Source organism: Phymastichus coffea, unplaced genomic scaffold (assembly GCF_024137745.1).
Source record: "Phymastichus coffea isolate CEN01 unplaced genomic scaffold, Cenicafe_Pcof_1.1 PCOF00001, whole genome shotgun sequence".
In the NCBI taxonomy this organism is placed as follows: domain Eukaryota; kingdom Metazoa; phylum Arthropoda; class Insecta; order Hymenoptera; family Eulophidae; genus Phymastichus; species Phymastichus coffea.
In genome coordinates this window covers 17,225,882-17,245,096 of record NW_026706812.1, presented here as the reverse complement: position 1 = coordinate 17,245,096, position 19,215 = coordinate 17,225,882, and the positions used below count along the sequence as shown (strand labels likewise).

Sequence of the window (19,215 nt, the reverse complement as noted above, 5' to 3'; positions counted from 1 at the left end):
ATACGTAAAAATTATAATTATACTGAGATTAAAAATGTAATCAACGATAATTTTTATACCGAAGTATGTGGTATTGAAATCACCAATTTAAAACAGCCGGTTGCCATTATAGCGTCTTATAAACCCTCTGATATTCTACTAGACAATGATGAGTGGAATAGTTTGCTAAGTAACTCTCAAATTAAATACAGAAGCATTTTTCTTGGTGATTTCAATTCGCACAACGAATCATGGAACTGTCATACGACTGATTCCAATGGAGAAAGATTACAAGAGCACTCCGAGAAATACGATTTGTTTTTACATAACTCGAATACATATACGCGATTCAACAGTAGCGACAACACCAAGTCTAATATCGAATTAATTTTTTCCACTATGAACATAGCACATCTAATAAAAATCAAAGTAACTGAAGATTCACGGGGATCAGATCATTTTCCGATTTACATTAATTATGACTCGGAAAAAATAACATATAACAAACGCTCATTCAAAATACAATCAAAACGCACCGACTGGAAAAAAGTTAACAACACACTCGAGAAAAATTATGAACAGTTTCTTACGTATGACTACGAAAATTCCAATTCTCTAGAAAAATACAATCTTTTTACTAAAACTATATCTGAAGCGGTTATAAACTGCAGCCCAAAGAGAGTATACAACAAAAAACATCACAGAAACCCGGTCGAATGGTGGGACAATGACTGTGAAAGAATTAAACGCCTAAGACAAGTTGCTTATAAGAAATGGGAGTATTCAGGTAGACTTTCGGACTTGATAGAATACAAACGTTTAAGAGCAGTTGCTAAACATACTTTCAAAACAAAAAAGAAAAATTCTTTTCATAAATTTGCAGAATCTATAAATATGAATGTCAACTTAAAATACACATGGGAAAAAGCTAGAATATTCAAAAATAAATGGATAAAAATTAATCCCCAGAGTAAAGACGAGTATGCAAATAATAAAGAAAAAATCGAGTCAACCTTAAATGAACTATATTCTGAACCGAAACTTTTTAACTGTCATGAAATATTGAGCGGCTCTGACAACCCCCTGTTAGATGTCCCATTCAGCTTTGTTGAATTTAATACTGCCTTAAAGTCCAGGGGAAATAAATCTGCACCAGGCTTAGATGGAATAAACTACGAAGTTCTTCACAACCTACCCATAAAATATCACCTTTTATTACTCGACATACTTAACGAATGCTACGCCACCAACACTTATCCCGAGAGCTGGATACAAACTTACATACACTTTGTAGAAAAACCAAACGGCAAAGGACTACGCCCTTTAGCTCTGACTTCCTGTATTTGTAAAATATTCGAACTAATGCTCTCGTACAGGCTAAGGTCATGGGTCGAAAATGAGAACATTTTACCCAGCAGTTAATCTGGATTTAGAAAAGGAATGTCTTGTATGGATAATTTATCAACCTTTAAATTAAATATAATGAACGCTTTTAAGAAAAACGAGCACGTTCTTGCTGTTTTTCTAGACATAAGCAACGCATTCAACAATGTTCAAAGTCATATTTTATTACAAACACTAGCAAATAAAGGATGCTCGTCCAAGGTTATTAATTTCATCAAATACTTAATAGAACACAGATTGTTGTTTTCGGAAATTAACATTGATGACCCAAAACACTGTTATAAGGGAGTCCCTCAAGGGGGAGTGCTTAGCCCACTTTTATATATTATTTATGTCTCTAGTATCTTTTTAGAACTCAACCAAAAAATAAAGAACTTACAATTTGCTGACGACGTAGTTTTGTACATTGAAACCTCAGATTTTGACAATGATAAAAAAATAATAGAAAATACAATAAAAATAGTGACTGACAGACTGAGAACTATTGGCTTGGACGTTTCCCCAACTAAAACAAACTACATACATTTCAACCGAGACGGCTATCTACCGGGCGACACGGAAATCGCGATAGGCAACACCATGCTACCATCTCTTGAACAAGTCAAATTTCTCGGAATGCTCTTTGATTACCAAATGATATTTGACAAACACTTACAATATGTACATGAAAAAACATACAGAGCTCTCAATATTATTAAATTCTTAAGAGGTGTATGGTGGGGAGCGCATCCCACCACTCTTCTAACGTTTTATAAAAGCTATGTAAGAGCCATAATTGATTATGGATGGTTTATTTACTACCCATCACAAAAAGCAAAAAAGGACAAACTAGAAAGAATACAATATGCTGCTATTAGGATGTCACTTGGTCTAAGGATGAGCACTCCTACCAATGTATTACTTGCCGAAGCGAAATTGATAATGTTGCAACACAGAACTGAGATAGTATGTACAAACTTTTTGTTAAAAACCTATAGCATTAAAAATTCACTGACACTATCGACTATTGAAAAATATGAGTTAGACATTGGCACATGTACAAGGAAAAAAAAGTCCATTTTAGAAAAATGCATTAAAAAAATAACTTGCATCAAACATTTAATACATAAAGACATATATCCATCCTTATACAATTACGAACATGATATTATTAAATATAAAATTAATACAAATTTTGAATTTGGGCTACAAATGCAAAAAAGCGAGCACCCCAATGAAATGTTCAAAAAAAAATTTGAAAGTATCGACTCCATAAAAATCTATACAGACGGCAGTAAAAACGAGAAAGGTTTATCGGTAGGCACTGCTTGTGTGTGCCCAGAGTTAAATGTCATCAAAACTAAAAGTATAATAAAAAAAGCCTCAATCTTTACCGCCGAATGTATAGCAATATCTGATGCAATTGATATTGCACTGGAGTTTAATAACTATCAAGTTGACAATTTTACTGACTCACTCAGTGTAGTGCAATCATTAACTAACCCCAAAAACACGGTTGATCAAAATTATATTTTATTAGAAATAAGACGTAAACTTATCGAAGTAATGAAAAGAAGCAATGATTTAATTAGAGTTACGATCTATTGGGTACCAGCACATGTAGGAATTGATGGTAACGAACTGGCAGATGAGCATGCTAAAAGAGCAACGGAACAAATACCTTTTATCAAAAATATTCCTTACAGTGATTTTAAACCATTTTTCAAACAAATTTTTCTAAATAAAACCAATAAATCGATCTGCTGCGACTTTACTGTAAAAGGAAAAACTTACTTTGAATCAAATTATAAAGACATGTCGAAACCCTGGTTTGCTGACAAGTCACTCTCGAGACAACTTATCGTTACTTTTTGTAGAATTCGCAGCAATCATGTTAATTTAAAAGAATCATTAACTAAAATAAAAGTCGTGCCTGATCCACAATGTGAATGCGGAAATTATGTACAAGATATAAACCATGTAATTTGGCAATGCTCATTACATGAAAACCAAAGGCCTACACTAGTTAAATCATTAGCAAAAATAAAACTATACCTCCCCTTAGATATCAAATGCTTACTATCTGAACCAAATGTTAAAGCAATGCGTATTGTTTGTAAATTTTTGACGGATTGTAATGTTAAAATATAGCAACCTAAGTTAGACTGTATTCCTCGAACATGCTTTGCCTGATCGCAAGAACAGAAACAGAATGATATGTTCTCAAAATTATTATTGTATTTTGTATACTGCTAAATAACTTATGTATTAGAAGTTAATAAAGCTTAAATTAAAAAAAAAAAATTTATTTTACAAAGTGATGATATATAACAGTAACATAAGTTATTATCTATGTTACTGTAATGTAATAATTATAATACTGTAGTAATTTATCTCCGAATGTTACTCTCTTTCAGTTTTGAATTTTTTATAAATATTTCAGTTGTCCATTATTAGATAACTTAAGGAATGGTGTATGATGGAGTTATTTCCAATAAGTTCAAAATTAAACCAGAATAAAGTAATATTTAAGGTTAGTAGGCCTATGTATTTAATATGGACCTATCACCTATACTTAACTTCTTAACTGCATTAAAAACATGATAGATTGTTGTAGGAGTGAGATACAGACGAGTAACGGCTAATATTATATAAAATGCTATACCAAAAAGTCGTTACGAGATTGGTGGTGAAAAGAATTGGACGGAGCTTGTTAAGTTTTATCCGCTAACTTTGTATCATTCCATTCCAAACATGAACACGTGTGTGTCAATTTTTAAAGAGGTAATGAATCCTTTGAAAATGCTTTTTGATCATATTGTTCGAATCGTCATTACCTATATTTTTATAAATATTGTCGCGTCATTTAAGATAATTGTTGAAATTTGAGATTCACAATGCTATTATTACAGGTGAAAACAGCGTTTAGTGAAGTCACGTAGAGGTAGTTGAATATTATATTTTTCACTAATCTTCTTTTAGTTAGCAAAAATATATTTGAAAAACTACATTCTTTTTATGTTATATTATTGAAAATTTTGTCATAACTTTATATTTTCTCATATTTTTACCAATTACCTAATGCCAAAAGATACGTATTGATGTTTATATTACGTTGGAGTGAATATTATATCTTACGATAATACAAAATTGAATTTCTGAACTTTTTTCAATATTTTACCAACAAATGATATTTCCATTTATCAGCTATATTGTGTTTATCTGATCTTAGTCTTACTAATTGAATAATGAATATTAATAAATATATTCCAAGATATAGATAAATTTACTAGTACTACTAACCATGTAAGTCCATCAATGGAATAAACAAGATTTTTAGTAGGCTTCAAACGGACTTTAATTCCAGTTCACGAAATTCAAGTACATCATCAGTGAGGTGTATATGTCGAAATTTTGTACAGTAGATCGTATATAAGCTCATTAAGCCCTACTATAAGCCGGAAACAAATCTCAAAGTAAAGCAGCTGCTGCTCACTCTGTCAAATATATCTGATTTTCGTTCTATCTGTGTGGCAGTGCTCTTACTTGACGAATTAACTTGACATTAACTTGATGAATAGTTTATTGTCATTTTCTTACATACCAACGTCATTTTCTAATGTTGAATAATTATTCCATTCAGGATTAAAATTAGAATCTCAAATTTATCTCATATAATATCTCATATAGCTCGTACACAAAAAAATTATGTCGCAATTTTGGTTCAGTTGTTATCAGTGTATCAATGATCAGTGCAAATTACCAGACAATAAATTAACAATTTGCAAGACTGCATTTAACGTAAGTAAAAACTTTCAATTAGCTTATCTGTTTACTTACATCTCAAATTTGCAAATACGCAAGAAATATTTTTGGAATTGCAGTGCTGGAAATCTTCTCTTCGAGAAATCGGTAACAAGATACAACATTCTCGTGGTTGTATTTCTACACTGCACCAAAGTCAAGATATTTGCAATAATATAACACAGGCAAGTCATTATGAGTATGGTTATAATTGTTGTCAAGAGGAATTGTGCAACGGTGGCGATTTTCCTGAACTACTACGATATCGTTGTAAGCATTGAATATTTCTCATTCAAAAATGCGTAATAATAATTTTATAATTTTTATTTCATGATCGATAGATGCAGATAAATATTTGTTCTGGTTGTTTTTTATATTCAATGGAATTTTAATAGCACTCGGCGTAGCTGTTGCATTCTACTTTAATGTAGTTCTCAGAATACGACGCAGAGGCGGATTACAGCAAAGACCACCGAATGTGGTAAGGATAGTAGATAGGGACGACATATGAAGGGCATCATTAGACCCATTTAGAGAGACCCTTTTAAAGAGCACCTGATGTTACCGTTCCGATATTACTCTAAACTATCAATGATAGCATAGCTCAAATAATTTCATGAAGTACGTTATTCACTGTATTGTGATTTGTTTGTCAATTGGAAATCTCTAACTTACATTTATGATTAATATCGACATCATTCTTTTCAGAAACTTTCCAACAATCAAAGTTTGACGAGCGATTTAAACTTAGGTAATCTTGTACCGAAGCAAAGTACCTTTTCAAATCATATAGCATTTGTTTTTCATTAGTTTTATTAATTCAATGAATCAATTATATACTTTCAGCTTTCACGATAATATTCAATATTTATAGACTTATCGACAATCCGACATCGACAGCTTGAACTTCGTATTTTGGAAGTATCGCATGTGCGTTGAAGACGTCGATTCAAAATAAGCTTCGTTTTCCCAGTGACTAGGTATTGACGAACGAGAGCCGATAACCGATTGGATGAAAAATTGATTGTCGTTAATCGAGGGTCTGGAATTCTTAATAATTGGCATACGCATCTGATTTATTGAAAAAGGCAATCTTACTGTACTTCAAATTTTTTTCAACGCTCAGCCAAAAATGTACATTTAAAAACGTGCTTTCGAAAACGAGCGCTTAAAAATGAAGTTGTATCGAAAAATACTATACGATACATGTTCAGGAAAAAGATCTTGATTTTGTATATCTATCGTTTGTAAACGCCACACGAGACGAGAATCTACTTTTCCGCTCTTGTATCGTAAAATATTGTAACTTGGATGACGTTTGAATTTTCAGATAATGAATTTATTGGCATCTCTGATTTAAACTCCTTGGCAAGCGAACGCACCAGCCGTTGACCGATTCGATAAGTTAAGAAGACGCTTTCGGTACCTTCAAAGAATTAATCATTCACTTTAATTTCATGATGATTTCACTGGAAAAACATTCTTATAAAAGTTTTTTTTGACTTGAAATATTTTTTGAAACATATTTCTTTTATTTTTAATATTTTTTTGATAAACTGGTGCTTTATCACGTAGCTACAATTTGAACTTTGTACAACTATAATATATATTCCAGTTTATCATTTAAATTATCATTATCGTTATTATTATTATATTATTATTGAAGAACGAAAAATATTCTGTAAAAATCTGAAAAAAATTAAGTTATTTCCGATAAATGTTAGAATTAGCCAAATAGAATTGTGGTGGAACGTGAATGCAAGAGTAGGATTATTTTAGTGATGGAATCGCTTGTACATACTATAGTAATAGTTAATGTGCTAACTTTGCTACCTCGAATTTATTTGTCCGCTTTTTACAATAAATGTTCAAAGGTAAAAATTGCAAAAAATATAAACGAATAATATGCATAGAAATAACATTGTTGAGTACAAAATTTGCAATACAATACAGTGGTTTAAAACTGTAAAATTCAATTTGCCTCGGCATCAGTGGTAGAAAACAAACACTTTGTTTCTGAAAAATAGCTTAGTTTGCACTTAGCATTTCAATTGATAATATCAACAGATATTACTGTTGTGTACTCTTTGAAAACTACTTTCTGTTAAAAACCGAACGAAGAAGATAATTAATTCTATATTTCATTTGGTTTCTGTACCACCGCATTCAAAATTATATGATCTTTTGCAATAACATACATGATGGAAGAAATCACCGACTCGTGCCTAATGCTGTGAGGATGCAACCACTGTATAATATAATGAAATTGATAATTGTTAAATACTAAATGACCAAATGATTTTTTAAAAATATTTCTGATCTAGACATAGATAACAAATGGAATATATCTGTGATATTATGTTGTAATAAAAATTTGAAAACCTATGTACAATGCTGAAAAATAACTCGCAGAAACATGTCTTATCTACGTCGAAAACGTACCAAAGAAATCATGGCATATGAGTCTTAATACCTTCTTCTGATCTATATGTTCTTGTAAATAAATTGTATAATCTTATCCATCGAACGATAACTAAAAAAATATTTATCTTGTAACTAAAAGAAATATTGATAATATTTCATTAGATGCTTGCATAATTGAAGATATATGAATAATGTTCATAAGTTTTATCGACGCACAAGGAAATTTGACTGATTTAAGTTTACGACTTACTTTACATTTTCAAGTGATAATAAACTTCTAGCTGCATCTGTTTTGCTCTTGTACCATTGCACGATTAAAAATACACATATATAATTAACCAAATAACATGATTTCATATTCACATTGACTATTTATGTACTTATCCCTAAATATTATACCTAATCTGATAAGTATCATTAACAGAAAGATAGTGAACGTGTATATATACACACATTACTTGTAGAATATTGTATTTATTATTTATATTCGTATATTGAAATGTGTAGATATATTAAATGTTCAATGATATGTGTAATACAATAGTTATTAAATGAAATATAAGATCAAAGAAGAAACGTGATCTGATCTGATGATAATGAAGAGAAATGAATCGCAAACTTGACGTATCCAAATTTTATTTGAATAAATGATGAAAAAAGATAAAACCTACATAAAAATTTGTATCTGATCGCAAAATTACATAAAATAATATTAAAAGATACCCTTATTACACCATAAAGAATGTCTCATAATAAACTTTTTAGCATATCACAGCGAATCAGCTGTGAAGAGTGGATGGTCAAAACTTGTACTGAATCATTATGGAAACCGGTACAATAAAATTTGTTAAAAAATAATTTCGATATTAGTTTCAATAATTTTGCGATAAATAAAAAGTTTACTTATTAGAAAACTATAAAAAATACAAGTAATAGTAGGTTCAATACAATAATTAATAAAAAACTCATTCATCCAATATAAATGTACGATAGTTTTTTGATATGAGACAATAATTCAAATAATTTATTAGAAAAATATTTGTTATGGTATGAATTGATTATATAAAAGTCGACCATTGTTTCAGAGCTGTACAGAGTAGCTTTATAACAGTTATCTATAAGTTTATACAATGGTTAATTGATGTGTTATGGACTGTACATCAAAGTCTAAAATTATGGTTAGCAATAGTATAAGAATCACAATTATTCATTAAACTGATTTCGTTAACACATCTGTTCTTATGATATATAGTTTTTCAATTAATTTACTGAAACTAAAATTGTAACCGATGAGTAAGCTGCGTGTTTCACAATAAATATTTTTCAAGAAAGATTTTTGTTATTAATAAATGTATGTACATAATTATCTTACTTACTCAAAGCCATAGGCCTCTAAGGCTTAATCTATATTCATATTACAGAAATAATTTCTTTATTGTATCGAACCTACTATTACTTATTTTTGTTATAGTTTTATAACAAGTAAACTTTTTATTTATCACGAAATTATTGAAACTAATATTGAAATTATTTTTCAACAAATTTTATTGTACCGGTTCCCATTAGACTCAATGCAAACTTTGACCTCCACTCTTCCCAGCTGTTTTGCTGTGACATACTAAAAAATATGGATTTATAAAAATCGAATACACGATAACTCGAAAACATTTGATAATAAAGTCGAATGACTATCCCCTGTGGCATTAATGCCGTAGGTCGCTCTAGAACCATTTGATTCGAATAATTAACTCATTAACATTTATCTTGGATGATTTTATTGCATTATTGGTTTAAGGTATGGTATGCTTTTTTTGGATTGGTATAGTTCTGTATTTAATTGTTTATCAGTAAAATTTTGTGGTTAATAACTGGTTGATTTTTGGTTCGATTTAATGTTTAATTACGTTAAAATATGTTTGGTAGTTAAATAATCTAAATTGTTTGTTATTTGATAGTATATAAGGTATATATTTATTAATATATTTGCAATTGCAAAAAGATAAGATTGCCACATGGTACGATTGGTAGTAGAACCTTCTAAAGTGAAAAATACTAGAACAAGCAATAAAAATTCGGATATAACTTATGATGTCTTGAGCTATTGAATTATATAAAACTTTATTACTGTTATTTTATAATAGATTTATTTATATTTTTTAAAATTAGATTTTAATATAATAATTACATTAATCTTATTTATATATTCATTATATATAACAATGACTATTGAATTGACATTTTTGATCAACCTATTAACATTAACCTTTTATTCTTTGTTTATGACTACAAAAACCATTGTCAGCTATCGCTTGACATCATTAAATGCTTCACAACCGATTTTTGCTATACATTTTTTAAAGAGAGATAAAATAAATAATAGAAAAAAAAAATTAAATTCAATAGATTAGTCTAATAGTACAGAAAAATGTTCTTGACGTCACGTTAGGGAGTGAAAAGCCATGAAGCGGTCGTTAAATATTATATTGTTCATCAATTTTTCTTCAGTTTGTAAAAATATATTTGAAAAACCATGTTTTGGTGGTTGAACCATCAAATACTTTGTCAACACTTTACATTTTTTCAGGATTTATGCTGAATGCTTGGTGCAAATATGCAATGACGTTCACATTACGTTCAAATCAATATTACATCTCCCTGTTTTCGAATATTAGATTTATAACATATTTACTATAAATCCCTCAACGGCATAAGCAGGATTTTCAGTAGGCTTCCAACGGACTTTCATTTCAGTCAAAATTCAAAACAATGGTAGGATATTATATGTCAAAATCTTATTTTGTAGATCGTACATAAGCTTGTTAAGCGCTACTATAAGCCGGAGACATACATCTCAAAATCAAGCTACTGTTCACTCTGCTAAATCTACCTCATTGTCGGTCCATCTGTATGAGAGTGCTGTCGCAAGTCTGGCATTAAGTTGGTGAATAGTTTATTATCATTTTCACCTGTGAACGAGATGTATTGAAAATAGGGATCACAGATTTTGGCAAGGTTCTTCAAACTTGAAAGGATCTAGAACGGTTTGTAAAATTCACGAATACTATCACCCTATCAACTCCGAAAAACACACAGAAGTTTCCAACTCGTTTTTTTTTTTTAGAAAACTTGGAAACGTTAAGAAATTTATGTTGTATAAACGTTTCAGTAACATAAAATATGACCAATTTTTGTTAATCGAACATTTAGGACACGTAATAAATTAGAAAATATATTCTCTAAAAAGTTGACACATTTATAAATTGTTTTGGAAACATTTTAAAAACGCTTTTCTCAATACAAATTCGGGTGGCTTTGAAAACGGTTTCAACATGTTTTGGAAAGGTTTCCCTTTTTCAATAGTTAGTGTCTAGTTTATTGATTAGTGTTATTGTGACAGGCTCAGCTTGTAACTATTTATCATTGATATAAAGAAATGATCGAATGTGATGTCGAAGAAGAAAAAATTTGATGATGTTACTATTATTTCATAAGATTGACAGTGAGAAATCGAATGATAAATTTAAATACGTTTTTTATTGTCTAATAAAGGATTCGACCAGATATGCAAGTTAAAAATGCTCCAAATGGAATTTTATTTAGGTTAAACAAATTTTTTTGTCATCGAAACTTGTATTAAATGTTAAACAAAATTATAGTTCTATAGATTTACGCGCATGGACGGAATCTGTTTTTGACAATTTTTCTATTTTTCATAATATTTCGGTGAGTTTTCTAGCTAGAAATTATTTGTAGTAACCATAGCATTTTTAAGCTTTATGAAATGGTGTCGTAATAAAATCTTTGATCCGAAATTCAAATTTTGGCGACCGTTTGAAAACATCAAATTAGCGCCAATTTTTTTCGGTTTGCAATTCCAAACTAATTTTTGGCATATTTTTCATGTCAAAACAATATTTGTAACTTCTTTTAAATTTAATCCTATTTTCATGATTTTTCAAGCTTCAATGATAATTATTATTAATTATGTGAGAAATATTTTTCAATTTTTCTGCGTGTATTTTTTCTAACAATAAATTTGTCTAAACCTTTCCGAATGATATTAAGCATTCATATTTCATAAACAATTCAAAGCACGTAGTTTTAACGATATATTCTTTGAATAATTGTGTCCTGGTTTTTGTAATACTTTAGTTTCAACTATGCAGAATTCGTTTTTAATTAAGTGCGTTGAAAAAGTTTCTGAAACATTTAGACGTTACCACCGTCTGAATTTAATACAAAAGAAAGTGTTTTTCAAACGTTTTCGAACCGTTCTAGAAACTTTTCAGCTTTTTAGATAGTATCAGTAGAATCTTTCTGAAACGTTTTTATAATATTTCCCAGATGTTTCTTTCGTAAAACAAGATATCATATTAAACTTATTTAAAACGATTTACGGACTAAATTTCTACACGTTTTCACGTTTTTTAAACAACGTTATAAAAACGTTTTCATGTTATTCGGGGCGTCACATTCTAATGTTAAATAACTATCCCATTCAGAATTAATATTAGAACCTCAAATTGATTTGATAAAATAGACCATTTTATGTATGTAGAAGGAAAATTATGGCGTCACCTATGGTTTACTATTGTTATGAGTGTGAAAATGAGTTGTGCACAAAATCACTAGCCTCATTGCCACATTGCACGTCTACAATTGGCGTAAGTGAACGTTTACAATCAGCTTATTTGCCAATAATTAATATTTTAAATTTGAAAACACGTAACAAATGCCATGTAATTTCCAGTGCTTTAAATCTGCTGTTCAGAAAACCGGGGAAATCGTAAATTTTGCGCGCGGATGCATCACTAAAGCGCTGCAAAACCAAAATATCTGTACCAATATAACAGATGCGAATACCATCAATTATGGTTATGACTGCTGTAATGGTCATTTCTGTAACGACGGTCATTTTGCTAAGCCATTTGAGACTGGTAAGCATTTAATAAACGCGCACTACATATAACTGAGAATAATTGACTTTTTTTTTATCAACGATAGAGACACCGTGTTGTAATTCCTGGATTTATGTAGTACTCTTTTTCGTGTTATTGTTTGCCTTCGGAACTCTTGGAACAATGTTCTTTGCTGTAACGAAACTAAAACAGTATGAACAACGATTGCTTGAAGCAAGACACGAATTCCAATTGAAACTGGTAGAGATGGATGCAGACCAGCGTATAAACGTCAGGTCCAGACCTTAATGTTCCTGGAACACTCTGTCAACGATATTATACTTTAGCTAATTTTACAAATATCAATTAACTCTATTATTAATGACAATATAGTACGTTTGTCAACAGGAAACAACTCAAACTTATTCGTAATTAGTTTCGAAACGATTCTTTGTAGGAATATTAATTCGATCGAAGTTTGGCAAGCAGTTCGGGATCTGGTAATCCCGTACTGAAGCAAGGTACTTTTTCAAATAATGTATCATTCGATGTTTTTCAATTTTATCAATGCAGTGAACTAATTATATGCTTTTAGCTTTCTCGATATCATTTGATATTTACTGACTTATTGACAATTGACAATTGGATATCTACAGCTTGAGCTATATTCTAGGAGATATATCTCATGTGCATTGAAGATGTTGATTTAAGATATGATTTCGAGTGTCTACCTATTGACGATAACCGAGGAGAGATCCTAATTTATTGCTGACAATCGAGGACTCCGGAACTTTTTCGATCATTGGCATATCGATCCGGTATGTTGGAAGACACAATTTTCTTAGCATTCAAATTTTTAACTTTGATAACATTTAACTTTTCAGATAAGGAGTTCATTGGGATCTCTAATTCAAATTCCTTGGCGAGTGAAAGTATCAAAGCGTCGGCTGATTCGACAATTTAATTGCACGCTTTCGACATTTTTAAAAAACTAATCGTTTACTTCAATTTAATTGTAATTTCATTGGAAAACATTCCTACAAAAATTATTTTTAATTTATCTTTTTTAATATTTTTTCGATAAAATGGTGCCTTAGCACATAGCTAAAGTTTGAATTTTGTATGACTAGAGTGTATATTCCAATTTATTATTTCAATCCTTGACAGTATCTGCACAGATAGAATTAAAAACGTAAAAAATGTGTAAGTTCAAAAATTCTTTTTGATGCAAATGTAGATATAGCTTACAACTTTGAATAAAGTTATCGTAAAAAATAAGCTGTATATCTGGACCATTTTTTTAAGTAGAATTACTATCCAAATTCAAATGTTAAATTTGTGATAAAAAAATGCACTACAGAGCCCATCACGCAGAGAATCCGAAGAACATGTTAACTAAGTAAGTAATGGAGATTATGAATAAGTATTTTAACTTTCAACATTGCAAATTTTTATTAGTCAGAAAGGAGATATGCCTTTATAAAGTATCTAATGTGTAAAAAAATTAAGGACTATTGATAAGCTGGGAATTTATAAGTTTTCTCTACTGTGGTCTAACAAAATTCTATTAAAGCTATTATGAACATTTTTTCATCACGTTGTAACTTATTTTTCGAAAAAGATACCACATTTTTCTGAACGTTAGTGAATGAAAATTCCTTTAGATCGCTATTCTGGTTTAATCGAAAGATTTTTCCATATAGTCAATTTTACCACTTTTATGAGAACATTTGCAAATTTAACTCAAAACAATTTTGAGAAGAATTCGTTACAGAAACATACCTTTATTTATCATATAACTTCAGAGAAGCTTTCTTACACAATGCCTTCAAGATTATATGAAGATTTCTCTCGGATGAATGTATAGCCGCAGAAGTCATTTTTCCGAGGTTCTAGCTTCCATCAGAGATGGCATCTGGTGTATTATTTTCAACATTGTAAATGATACTATCATTTTATTTTTGGATCTGTAAAGTCACATTCTATATCATAGTTTAAAATTAATTATAAAATTACATTTATTATTTCAAAATAATTATAAGTTGAAATACATACATTATTCATTTATTCTTATTGTTATGTAATTTCTAAAGCTGACATTGTTCTATTTAATCTAACTATATTCAAAGTTTCTATAATTCGTAATTCATTTTATCAACTTAGATTTGTTATAAATAATCTTTAACGCTAATTGTTTTCTTAAAACTTAAAATCTATAAAGTATTTTGTTGATTTCTGTATAAATTAACCTTCAAATTGGTAATGTTTAACAGGTATTTGATACAGAAAATGTTGCCTATAACTTGACATTAATTGTGTCTCTGAAATTTAATATTTATTATAACATTGTAACTCCATACTACATTTTTGAAACACGAAAATCGAAATGGAAACAAACCGAATACAGTTTTACCACTTAATTCCCTTTATCAATTTTCACAGTACATAAGCTGCCATTGATAATTGTTATGCACAAGATCGAGAGAAAGAAAGGAATACGTCCCAGCTCTCGCAACCTTAGACACTGATGCATGCATACGCTCACCACCTACTTACTTGAACCGTTAATATATTTCTCATTACAGCCTTAAAAAGTATGTAGAAAGAAAAAAATTAATTAAAAAATCTATGTCTTCGTCAATGATGAATCCGAATTGCATCTGAACAACGCTATCTTTATTCGTTTTTTATTAAACTAAAAAAATTAAGATTCGGTTTTTCAATCCTGCTAAATCAAAAAACAATTTCAATATTCGAAGCAAATTGAATAGAAATTACCCTTACTTGATTAATTTATTCAAACTATACTTCGAATTATGCGTACAAATTAGGCAATGCAAACATGTCAAGTCACGAGTCACTTTATATTTTTAAGTGATAATAAACTTCTAATTGCATCAGCATCGCTCTTATACCATTAATTTGATAAAATACTCGCATCCGTTTCATTCCTGGTTTTGAAACAAGTAAAAACCTGAATTATTGTTTCAACCTTCGTGTAACTATTTTTTATTAGTTATATATTAGCTACATGCATTTCAGATATAATCAATTACAATTGAACTAAATTTATTGATGTACCATACGACGATCGCAAACATAACGATTTAAAATTAAAATTAAAATTATTTAGAAGTTAAACTATCAAATGTTTTGTCAAGATTTCAAATTTTATACTGAATGCTGAATGCAAAAAGATATGGCTTGACGTTCACATTACGTTGAAATGAATACTATATTTCGCTGTTTTCATAATATTGCATAATATTGCATTCATGATGAATTCCTAATATTTTACTATAAATCCCTCAACGATATAAGCAGGATTTTCAGTAGGCTTCCTACAGATTTTCAATGCAGTTAAAATTCAAAGCATTGGTGGGATGTTATACGTCGAAATCTTATTTAGCAGATCGTATATAAGCTTGTTAAGCGCTACTGTAAGTTGAAGACACATCTCAGTTAAGTTGCTGTTCGCTTCGCCAAATCGACCTCATGCCCGAATCATCTGTATGGCAGTACTGTCGCAGGTCTGGCATTAAGTTGGTGAATAGTTTACTATCATTTTCAACTGTGAAGGAGATGTATTGAAACTAGGAATCATAGATTTTGGCAAGGTTCTTCTAATTTCTATTTCTAAATCTAAAAATATGTAGAATGGTTTGTGAAATTCTTGAATACTATCACTCTATCAATCCCGAAAAACGCAGAAAAAAGTTTTTAACTTGTTTTGGAAACTGTTTTTGGAGAACTTGAAAACGTTAAGAAATTTATGTTGCATACACATTTCAGAAACGTTAAATATGACCGCTGTTTTTGTTACAGGAACATTTAAGAAGTGTAATAAATTAAAAAACCTTTCAGAAATGTTTAAATGATATTGTATAATAAGCTGACACATGTGTAGAACGTTTTGGAAACAATTTAAAAACGCATTTTTCAAAATAAATTCGTTTTGGAAAGGTTTTCCTTTTTCATTATAAATAGTAAGTTTCGAGTTTATTCGTTAGTTTTATTGCGACAGGCTTAACTATAGTTATTTATTATTGATAGAGAAACGATTAAACTTGATGTCGAAGAAGAAAAGATTTGATGATATAACTAACTGAGATTTCACAAGATTGGCAGTGAGAAATCGAATGATAAATTTAAATATGTTTTTATTGTATAATAAAGGACTCGGCGGGATATATAAGTTAAAAATGCCTTTAACGGAATCTTATTCAGGTTAGACACATTTTTTGTCATCAAAAGCTATGATGTTAAATAAAATGGCGAACCTGTTGACTCACGCGCATGAGCACAATCTGTTTCTGACATACTTTCTATTTTAGAATATTTTGGTCATTTTCTGAGTTAAAAATTATTTTACTTTATTCGTAGCATTTTTAAACTCTATAAAATGATGTCATAGTAAAATCTTTGGCATGAAATTCAAATTTAGAAGGGGACTATTTGAAAACATCAAACCAATTTTTTTCGGTTTGCAATTCCAACCAAATTTTTGGCATATTTTTCATGTTAAAACCAATATTTGCAACTTTTTTTAGATTTAAAAATGGTAAAACAGGGCCGAAAACAAGAAAAATCCTATTTTCATGATTTTTCAAGCTTCAATGATAATTGAATGCAGAATTCGTTTTAAATTAAACATTTTGTAGAAGTTTCTGAAACATTTAGACGTGACAACTTCCTGAATTTACATTAAAAAATCGTTTTTAAAGCGTTTTCAAAATGTTCTAGAAACATTTCACAACTTTTTAGATAATATTAGTAAAACCATCTTGCGACGTTTTCGTGAGGTTTTCTAATTTTTTTTTAACCAAAAGAAACTATCATATTTAATCTAATTCACGGCAAAACCTTAAAAATCCTATGTGTTTAAATTTAAACGTTTTAAGTGTGTAATTGTGACGTCACCCATAAGAAATACATTGTCGCTGAATTTAAACGTTTAGAAGTATTTAAAATTGAGGACAATGTATTTCTTATGGGTGACGTCATATTAAACGTTTAAATTTAAGCACACGGATTTACCGTGATTGTAACAATTTTACAACCTATCATTTCTAAACGTTCTTAAATTTTCTTTAAAACGTTTTTAAAAACGTTTCCATGTTATTCCGTACATCACATTCTAATGTTAAATAATTATTCCTTTTAGGACTAATATTAGAACCTCAAATCGATCTGATAGAATAACTCATTTTTCATATGCAAAAAAAAAATCATGGCGCAACGTTCAGTTTACTATTGCTATCAGTGTGCAAATGAGTTGTGCACAAAATCACTAACGCTATTGCCACATTGCGCGACTGGCATTGGCGTAAGTAAAAGCTATCAATCAGCTCATTTTCTAATAATTTATATCTCTTTGAAACATGTAACAAATGTTTTGGGATTTTCAGTGCTTCAAATCTGAGATTTGGAAAACAGGAAACATCTTAAATTTTGCACGCGGATGTATCACTGCATCGATGCAAAACCAAAATATTTGTAATAATATACCAGATGCGAATACTGCCAATAATGGTTATGACTGCTGTGAAGGTCATTTCTGCAACGACGGTCATTTTGCTAATCCATTAGAGACTAGTAAGCATTTAATAAAAGCGCACTACATATAACTACCAATAATTGAATTATTTTTGTTTGATCAATGATAGATGCAGCGTGCTATAACTCCTGGATTTATTTACTACTCAGTTTAATGTTATTATTTGCCTTTGGAACTCTTGGAACAATGATCGTGACTATACTCAAACTAAACCAGTATGAGAATCAAATACTTAATGCAAGGCGAGAATTCCAATTGAAACAGATGGAGTCTGAATCAGAACAGAATGAACCCGAAGAGGTCAGATCTTCACGTTCCTCAAATATCCCTGTCACTAATTCCGATCCTGTAAATAGCATTCCGATTGTAGTTTTGACAATAACATTTGTTATTTATAGATTTGTGGAGAATTCGAATCTACAGTTTGAACTTCATATTTTTGGAGATATATGGTATGTGCGCTTTAGACCTTGATTTAGGATATGAATCCTTTTTTCGAGTGACTAGCGATTAATGAACGAGAGCCGACAACCGAGAAGTACTAATTAAATGCTGACAATCGAGTACTCCGGAACTTCCATCGTTGGTATATGGATACAGTATGTTCGAAAACACAATCGTATTGTAGCATTCAAATTTTCAACTTGGATGATGTTTGATTTTTCAGATAACAAATTCGTTGGGATTTCTGATTCAAACTTCTTGACAAGTATCAACGCATCAGTCGATTCAACAACTTAAGAAGACACTTTTACATCTTGAAAGCATTAATTATTTATTCTACTTTGACGATTATTTCATTGGGAAAATATTTTTATAAACATTATTTTTGACTCGAAAAGACTCTTGTAAATCGTATTTCTTATATTATCAATATTTTTTTGATAAACTGGTATCTTACCATATATCTTCAATTTGAATTTTATTATTACCGAAAAGCATATTCCAACTTATAATTTCAATAATCATTGTCGTCTAAATAATGCAAAATATTCTGTAGTAATTTAAAAACAATCAAGTTTTTATCGATGAATGTCAAAATCTAATTGACTGCACATTGTGATTTGCATAAATCTATATTAAATTCAATATTTAATTCATATTCATTCAATGTGATTATAATGAAATAATCACATAAATTATGAATTATATCAACTTTTATTCATTAGT

The 19,215-nt window shown here is 29.9% G+C and overlaps 1 protein-coding gene and 2 long non-coding RNA genes across 6 annotated transcripts; all 3 read left to right on the top strand.

Moving 5' to 3' along the window:
• The first annotated feature begins 4,846 nt into the window (after positions 1-4,846).
• Positions 4,847-7,966, top strand: LOC131673847 (uncharacterized). Its single transcript, XR_009302754.1, has 5 exons — positions 4,847-5,163; positions 5,247-5,436; positions 5,508-5,787; positions 5,875-5,917; positions 6,013-7,966. It is a non-coding gene; the product is annotated as an uncharacterized LOC131673847 (long non-coding RNA).
• A 2,494-nt stretch (positions 7,967-10,460) lies between these two features.
• Positions 10,461-13,766, top strand: LOC131675302 (uncharacterized). The gene is made up of 6 exons (XR_009303033.1): positions 10,461-10,631; positions 12,149-12,254; positions 12,341-12,527; positions 12,595-13,009; positions 13,084-13,306; positions 13,373-13,766. It is a non-coding gene; the product is annotated as an uncharacterized LOC131675302 (long non-coding RNA).
• Positions 13,767-15,936: 2,170 nt separating this feature from the next.
• Positions 15,937-19,215, top strand: LOC131675358 (uncharacterized). Of its 4 annotated transcripts, none has more exons than XM_058954327.1 (6): positions 15,937-16,100; positions 17,653-17,814; positions 17,897-18,083; positions 18,155-18,345; positions 18,444-18,644; positions 18,713-19,210. In XM_058954327.1, exons 2-5 carry the CDS (start codon positions 17,719-17,721, stop codon positions 18,471-18,473), a joined length of 504 nt encoding a protein of 167 aa, XP_058810310.1. In that variant the 5' UTR covers positions 15,937-16,100; positions 17,653-17,718; the 3' UTR covers positions 18,474-18,644; positions 18,713-19,210. The 4 variants fall into 4 exon arrangements, with proteins under 4 accessions (XP_058810310.1, XP_058810305.1, XP_058810319.1 ...); XM_058954322.1 differs by having other exon boundaries at positions 15,937-16,148; positions 18,713-19,209; XM_058954336.1 differs by having other exon boundaries at positions 15,938-16,105; positions 18,444-18,631; positions 18,713-19,215.